The 8,849-nt window shown below is 38.7% G+C and overlaps 1 protein-coding gene across 1 annotated transcript in view; it reads left to right on the top strand.

Annotated features, from left to right (window-relative positions):
• The window catches only part of LOC132974675 (solute carrier family 28 member 3-like), a 16,370-nt gene extending 8,287 nt beyond the window's left edge, over positions 1-8,083 (top strand). Inside the window, exons 10-17 of the mRNA XM_061038898.1 lie at positions 656-781; positions 1,140-1,270; positions 2,540-2,708; positions 3,042-3,239; positions 4,133-4,214; positions 5,431-5,529; positions 6,067-6,181; positions 6,338-8,083. Coding sequence (XP_060894881.1) covers positions 656-781; positions 1,140-1,270; positions 2,540-2,708; positions 3,042-3,239; positions 4,133-4,214; positions 5,431-5,529; positions 6,067-6,181; positions 6,338-6,458 — 1,041 coding nt within the window. The 3' untranslated portion in view covers positions 6,459-8,083. The remainder of the gene's footprint in view (positions 1-655; positions 782-1,139; positions 1,271-2,539; positions 2,709-3,041; positions 3,240-4,132; positions 4,215-5,430; positions 5,530-6,066; positions 6,182-6,337) is intronic.
• Positions 8,084-8,849: the final 766 nt, after the last annotated feature.

Genomic DNA, 8,849 nt, shown 5'->3' with positions numbered 1-8,849 from the left:
ATACTGGGGCGGCAGAAGCTCAGTCTGTAGGGACTTGGGTTGGGAACCGGAGGGTCGCCGGTTCAAGTCCAGATGCAGACCAATAATGGAAGTTGGTCTGGTAGCTGGAGAGGTCAGATCACCTCCTGAGCACTGCCAAGGTGCCCCTGAGCAAGGCACCAAACCCCCTCCCCACCATCAGCTCAGGAGCACCCACTGTGGGCTGCCCCGTCACTCTGACATCTCTCCCTTAGTGCATGTCCATAGGATCCTGTTTGTGTGCATGTGTGTATATACTTCAGCCTGTGTGTGTGTTGCATGACTACAGAGTGTAAAAACTGAAATTTCCCCTTGCGGGGATCAATAGAAGTAAATCTTAATAAGCCATCACTCTCCTTTTGGAAATACATTTATTTCTGAATGAGCCAGATCGGATCAGTCTGTTCGGATTGAGGTGTTCACATGAAGCATTTTTATTCTGGTCAGGCTTTTATTGTGTCCATGTAAACATAGATAGGGATGACTACAGCGTCAATTAGCGCAGAAGTCGTGGTCTGTGTTTCTTGTATCATATCGAGAGTTACCCTCGGACTCCCACCTCAAATAAAAACCAGAAAGATCCGTAAATTCACTCACAAACCATTTGCCAAGCGCTTGTCCTTCTCTTCTGTTCCAGACAGAGTCACCTCTCTTGATCCGTCCCTACATCAGTGGGTTAACTCTCTCCGAGATCCATGCTGTGATGACAGGAGGCTTTGCCAGCATCTCGGGTACCATCTTAGGAGCCTTCATCTCTTTCGGGGTGAGGCAGGGGCAGGGGAGGAAGGGGATAAGAAAGTAATTACAAATTCACCAGAACATATTATGATTTTTAATTTAATGATCAACCTATAATTTTTGATTAAATTGTATATGATACATGTGATAAAAAAGTTGATTCTTCTGTAAGATCCAAAAGTCACCGTGGTAAGAGTTAGTTTGATAAAATGCTGTTTATAATTCGTCATTTTAAGTTTTAGAAGACTTTGGATTTATGATTTAGTGTCAACATCGACCTCACAGACTCTTGGCTGTCCTTGACACTGCACCTTTAAGTGCATCATGATGACTGGAGAATTATTGATTGCTAGTTGTATGTTTTTGTTTTTTTTACCTTTGAGGTTGAGGCAACTCACTTGTTGACGGCGTCAGTGATGTCTGCGCCGGCCTCCCTCGCCATTGCAAAGACCTTCTGGCCTGAAACAGAGCCACCCCGTGTAACGACGAGTCATGACTTAAAAATGGAACAAGGGTAGGACAACACATCACATGCAAAGATGTCAACTCAACACACAAATACAGACTTTAAAGGTCACATATTGAACTAATTTTCAGCAAGTGTAAATAAGTCTCATAGGTTACCAAAACATGTCTGATAAGTTTATTGTTCTAAATCCACTCTGATCCTGTATTTCATCATGTCTATAAACCCCTCTATTTCAGCCCTGCTCAGAACAGGCTGTTTCTGTGTCTGTACCTTTAAATATGTAAATGAGCTGTGTCTGACCACGCTTCTCTGGAAGGGCTTGGTTGGCTCTGGCTTTCTTGCTCCATGTCCTATTGTTTACGGTGAGAAGGCAGACACAGAGGGCAGAACAAACACCTAGCTGTGGGAGTGTCACCCACCTGGGGGAGGGGTTACTGCCCTTTGTGATGTCATGAAGGGAAAATCTCCAAACGGCCTGTTTGAGCGCACATTTTCTGAAAAGTGGAGCAGGCAGGTTTTTTTTAGACAGACAAGGGACACATATTAGAGTTAGAGAAACATGGTGAAGTGTATTTTACATATGTGACCTTGTGACATAATTATTGATTGTGTAATGCCTTTGAACTATCCTTAAGTATGTCTGCTAAATTTAAGTTAGTCCTTTTCCTTTTTGATTTATCTGAAGGGTTACTTCAGAGCTACTGTGATGAGCATTGAAAGCTAGCTATATTAAAGGATAATAATTTATTAGTTTGTTATAATAGATTAAGAAATCAACTTTGTTTTTGTAGAGGGACAGTGTAATGTTGTCATGACTGTGTAAAAACCATTTGAAACAGCTATGAAGCTGTCTGTAAAGTGCACTTGTAGTAAAGTCACATTTTGCACAAAAAATGAAAATTGATTGTACCAGTGTGTACACTCGTCACCTTGGGGAATAGCAATGATGAAAAAAAAGAGGAAATACTTATACACTCATTTAAAACCACAGATTTATTCAAACATAAATTGTAAAAACATTTTCTTCACAAAGACCAAGCTGCCACATACACACACATTAAAAAGTCCAATATAAGGCAAAGTACAAAAATATGTACCTGGCAGTGATAATAAACTTTATTGGTCAACTTCGGCACTCTAAGAAAATAACTTTTGGTTGTTCTCATCGAGCTGGGATGAAGAGTACCACAACACTGATAACTTATTTAATTAATCTACACCAGTATGCTGATGACATTGTGCTCTTTCAAATAAGATGTTGGTCACAGGATTGAGTTTTAAATTAACGTTCAATTGCTGCTTGTGTCTCCTCAGAGAGAGTACAAACCTGTTGGAAGCGGCATCCCAGGGTGCAACTTGTGCTGTGGGTTTAGTGGCCAACATTGTCGTCAACATCATTGCCTTCATGGCACTGTTGGCTTTTTTAGACTCCTCCCTCTCCTGGCTGGGTGGGATGTTGGACTACCCACAACTCAGCTTCTCGGTGATACTGCATGCTGACACTAAAACAATACACTTTGAGACAAACTGAACAATCTACTATTCTATTGCCTTGATTGATCAGCTACTACAAAAAGTTAGGATCCGGGGGGGCATTGGGGTTATATTTTAAAATATTGATAAAACAATGTCTGTTATTGTGTTCCACATATCGCATGGTCGTATCGTGCGTTTCATATCATAATGTATGCTGTCTTATCATGAGTTACTGTGCAAATCCTAACCCTAGTATCCAACCACTGACTAACTAACATTACAGTTTGATGGTGCCGTGCGAATTACCTGAACTGACTCCTGCTTCTTGTCTCTCCTTCAGCTCATCTGTTCCTACATGTTCATGCCTCTGTCCTTCATGATGGGTGTTTCCTGGGAGGACAGTTTTATCGTTGCTGAGCTGATTGGTCTAAAGACGTTCATCAATGAGTTTGTGGCCTATCAGAAGCTGTCCGAGTTTATTCAGAGGCGGAAAGCAGGAGGGCCGGAATACGTGAACAACGTAAAGCAGTATATTTCTGTGAGTCCAAACCTTAAACTACCTATGAATACAAGTATGAGTTGTAATATGCTGCTTTAGTAGACGACCTTTAAAGTCATGCTGGTCTATGTGATACAGATAGGTTATGGTACAGAACTTAAAACAGCCAATTATCAACGTAAATTGTTAGCTTAGCTTCTTTTGGCAAAAGGAGGCTTATAATAAGGTTGTTATGAAATACTCATGATATCATACGTATAACAATACTGGGTTTATGATAAAATACGATTTTCTTGATATCATTTTTTATTTTACTTTATAAGTATGGGTAAAAGCTTTCAACTTCGAGGATGTATAGAAAGTAATTAAACTGTGTTTTTTTTCATTATAAAAGTGACACTGATAATATCGTACAAAAAACCCTTTTCAAACATTTTATTTTAAATAAAGAAGAATTAAAGCGAGCAGGGTTATAAATCCACTTCCCAGCTTCTAGACATGGCCCTGTTTTACGCTCTGCATCATGTTGGTTTTGCTATTTGTGTCATTCATCAGTTTCTGTTTTTGTCTTGTACATTATCCGTTCATCTCGTGTCTACACCTGCGCTTTGAAACAAAACGCTTTCTTTCTAAACCTCAACATTTTAACTCGTCTCCGCTGCTTCTGTACGGCTCCCTTCTTCAGCAACTGCCATTGAACAACAGAAGACAAACACAGATAGCGCCCTCTGTGGGTTTAAGATAGAGTATTGCAGTATATTTTTTGTTATATCCATTTGAATTGTCTCGTATTTGTATCAATTATTTATTGTGTTGCGAGGTATCTTGACATCCCTACTTATAATTATTGAAAACGTGTTTTTCCATTCAGCAGCTGCATATGAGATACATTATGATAATTTTATGCTAACTTTGTGATTCTCTTCCTTCAGGTCCACTCTGAAACCATTGCTACCTATGCTCTGTGTGGATTTTCCAACTTTGCCTCCCTGGGGATGACCGTTGGAGCGATGTGTGAGTGCCACTTCATGAGCTGATAGCTTTCTGAGCACAGACGAACAGGAACATTACAGTTTGTAGACTTGCTTGCTGATGTCGTAAGCACTAATATTCTGCAACTCTGATTGGGTATTAATTATATTTTTCGTGTTAAATGACCCTATAAGTAAAAATTGGTCATAAAAAAAGCACACAGCAAGAAATCTATGAGGTACACATGCTATTGAATGAAGAGGATGAAAATATTTTTTCTGGCTGGCATGAGTGGGAGTAGGTGTAAAATCCATCTGTTACATTTAATCCAATTACAGCGTGTGGGCTAATGAGACGCTTAAGTGTATTTCCTTTAGTCTGTGGCTGCTCTAGGTTGGGAAACAAAAGTACACACACACACATATTTACATACATATATATATATACTAGGGCCCGACCGATTTGGAATCTTTGGGTCAGATACTGATATTGATATTAAGGAGATAAAAATGATATGCTAATATCGGCTGATATTATCGGCTGGTCGATTAATCGGTCGGGCTCTATAATAAACATAAAGTACATATATATAATATTATCCCTCTGGATTCTCAAGACAGCAAATTCACATACTTAAACAACGACCTCATAACAACTGTCACCTAAAATGACTGACTCAAAGTGTGAATGTGTGTTTTTGCTAGAGTCATAAAAAGTGTGGCACTCTAATTGACCTTGTTGAACTAAAGCCTTCCCGGCTGAACAAAGACGTAAAAGTTTCTGCCCCAAAAAAAACACACAAATCTGAGATTAGAAGGCACGCTTTGAAAATTGTAGGTAAACAACTATTAGGGTGAGGGTGAACTATGAGGGTAGCTTTTAAAAAAACTCAATAGTGGTGATTTTGGCTTCTTTCATACAGAATAAATTCTTCAGTCACAAGTTAAAAATCAACAAGTGACCATGTCCTTGACATATTCAATGAAGAGGTCATCCTTCAGGAATGCACTTTCAAAATAAATGATTTTTGTTGCACACAACAATCTGGATAATTTGCAAAAAATTCCACAAATATCCACTTTGAAATAAACTGAAAATTTTGATTATGGAGTTCAATAAAACTTCCACACATAATGTAGCCTGTTGATGCAGACAAAGACAGAGAAGCAGCTAGGGTAGTAAAATAAAAGATTATACTTTTATCACATTCTTTTTAGATATTTTTAATATTCCTAACTTTTAAGCATTCAATTTCCAGCGTCACTGGCTCCAGAGAGACGTGCCGACATCTCCAGTTGTGGTTTCAGAGCTCTGATCGCAGGAAGTGTTTCCTGTTTCATGACAGCTTGTATTGCAGGTGACTCTTTACTCTTAAATAATTGATTAATGAACGTCTGTCTGTGTTTTATTTGATTTCAGTTTAAAGCTCCTGTGAGGAATTTTTTTTTGGGCTGGGAATGAAACAAACTAAAATGAATATGGATGCCTCTTTATGACTTGCAAAGGAAAACAGAACACAGAGAAGATTAATTTTCTCTGCATTGTTATTTTATATTTCTGTCAACACTACCACGGGTGTAGGTGCCAAAATAGCATATTTTAAACGTTTGCATCCATTGAAGGTTGCACATAAATCGTCATGATTTGTCCGTAGGACCAAAATCAACACAACAAAGACTTCTCAGAAGCTTTAACGTACATCTAAATAGTTTTTTTAGTAAAGAAATGAACCAAACGTTGTGTAATATCTGTAAAACAAATCTATGTAATGTGTATGTTCTTTGTATGATGTTGATGCACTGTGGGTTTTCATTAATGGATGCATTCAGAACATTCGTAATAATGACCGTCATTATGAAGTAACTGAAACCAGACCTTCGCCCTGGTTTTCTAGGTGTGCTGTACATTCCTGATCTTCAGTGCCCACATTTCCTGAGCACAGAGTTCAACGAGACCAATGTGACCCTGAGCTCACAACTTGTCACCTGCTGCAAACAGCTATATAACAGGTGTGTTATTATGACAGTGCGGACCTGTGAGGTACTGTAACGAGCTGATGTGTGGCTCCTGTTTCTTACTGTAGAGTTACTGTGTTTCATTCAGGATACTTCACCTATAGCTTTTCAGATATTCTCTGTACTTCATCGAGTTTGTTTCTTCCGCAGTGTGACGGTGTATGAGCCGCTGAACGTGACGATTGGAGGAGGATTCCGTGACAGCAGTCTGCAGGGCTGCTGCACACTTTCACCCCAGACACACTTCTTTAACTGCAGCCTGGTGCTGTGAGTCACTGTGAACAAAACAACACACACACCTCAATGGAGCCACTGTGATTTGTTTAAACTATTCTCTTATGTTCTGTATGGTGTTTTAATGCCTTTTAAGTTTTGATTTGTTTTATGTATATATATATATATATCTTATAGAGATAACAGCTCAAAAATTTCCAACAGTTATTATTCCAGAGAAATCTGTAATTTTAAAGTGGTAATGGGACGTGTCTCTAGAGCCTCCATGACAGACACAACATGTGTATCGTTGCTGTGGAAACACAGGATGTTATGACAAACATCGCCACATAAGGAAGAGGGAATTGCTAATGAAAGCTGCAGTCTGTGTTAAAATCGTCATTACAAAGGTCGGTTTAGCCGGTTCATCTTTACTACGGTCAACGTGGATTTTGTTTTTGGCAGAGGGTAGCAGAGAGAACTCCCGTGATTCCCCGCTAGCATCAATGCCATCTTTTGTTATTGTATTGATTGAGAGCCCCCTGGTGGTGGAATCTGCATACTGAGTATTTGTAGCTTTAACATTGATTTTTGGCGCCCTCTGTGGACAAAGCAGGACCTCTAATCTCTTTGGAGATTCTGTCCTGTACATGTACAAGTAGTGTTTGTCTGTTCTTTACAAAGAAATGGAGAAGAAAGCAGTGTTTTTTTCATACAAGGAAAGAGAGGGTTAACTATGACTCCACATACGGCCTGATTTTATCTCATGAATGAATGTCTGTGTCTTAAACAAATCTCTCCCTACCTGTATCGTTGCTTTTACTTATTTTCCTGTTCTGTATGAGAATAACTCTGGCAGTGAGTGACTTATTTGAAGTCACTAAGAAACAATGAGATGTTTGCTAAATGTTATAAACAATGTATTTTATAAAAAAAAAGAGAAGAAAACGGGTGAAATATCTGTGGCTACATATTTGATAGAAACAAAAGCTACACTGACTGTCCTCTCTGACTGGACTGATTATAACAGTATTAAGTGAAAGCAGTTTATTAGTCAGCCATCGGATGTCACTGTTGTCTTCTTTTTCTAATCTGCAGCACAAATCAAAGCGCACGCTGGATTCATTATGCCACCAGTCAGTCAAACTGGCCTGGTTGGCAGACCAATTGTCCGCATGTCTGGCTCATTAATAAGGACAAAAAAGTGATCCAACCAGACTGCGCGGTGGATAAAGAGGAGGGTATCGAGGGTGGGGGGCAAATGACAGTCTTTTCATTAAATCGAGCACAAGCTAAAGGTCAGATGGCTCCCTTCTGGGCGGGCGGGAGGTGTGTTCACATGTGTGAATTTCACACACCCACAGAGAGGGAACATTAGACTCAGCCATCAGACGCTGTCACATATTTTAAGGGTCTGTGTCACCATGTGTGCCCCATCAAAAAATAAGAAAAATCACAGTGAGCTCATTTTCATGTTAGGCAGATTGTCCGGGGAGGAAATAGCATGGAGCAAGAAGCATGTCTTTGGGAATTTGTAGCATGATTTTGATTGTTTCTCTGTGTCAAGACCAAATCTAAAACTAGAGTAGGGCTGGGAAGCATATCAAGTTTTTAAGAAATATCAATATATATTTTTAAACGAGATATAAGGTGAAACAATATTGTATAAATCAATATAGTTCAAAATAACTTCATACATTTTTTTCATACAGCCACCAGTTCAACCATTTCTCCTCTCGCTGTCTGTCCCTCTTCCCCCCGTTCTGCCTCTCTAAGTGAAACTCAAATACCACCTGCAGAACAAAATACACAGCTGCTTATATTTTGTTATGCAAGAAATTTAATTTTTTTTTTCTTCATTTTTTTGCAGGGAGCTTTTTTTAAATTTAATATCATTATCATTCATTTCACAAACGGGTAGTTGATTTTTGTGTTGTATTTCTTGTACATGTTGAGATTGTGCAGCAGGCTGTTTATAAAAGTGCCTATGTGACATTTTGAAATGTGGATTTGAGTAAGAACAGACTTTGTTTTTGTTTTTTCTTTATAGAAAGAAATATCAAGCTATATAACCTGTATCCCCATTCAGCTGAAAAATATCAAGATTTGATTTTTGGTCCGTATCACCCATCCCTAGCATGGGAGATACAATCTTTGTATATTTTCAAAAACTCAATCTATAGTAGGTGGTAGGGTTCCTGTTCCTGGATCTAGCTTTTTAAATCAAGTAAATATGGAAATTTGCTTTGCTTTTGCCTAACAGAGCTGGACTGTGTTCACTTTAAAATAATCAGATTTATTGTGATGTCAGACAAACATCTGCTGTTTGGCCAACAGAAATGCATTCAATATGTTTTTTTGTTTGCTGTTGTTTTACAAAATGTTGTTTTAAATGAATAAATCAATACTAAAACCATTTTCATCACAACATTACAATAATTGTCAGTTT

The sequence above is a fragment of the Labrus mixtus genome, chromosome 5, assembly GCF_963584025.1.
Source record: "Labrus mixtus chromosome 5, fLabMix1.1, whole genome shotgun sequence".
Taxonomy (NCBI): domain Eukaryota; kingdom Metazoa; phylum Chordata; class Actinopteri; order Labriformes; family Labridae; genus Labrus; species Labrus mixtus.
This window is presented reverse-complemented; position numbering and strand designations above follow the sequence as displayed.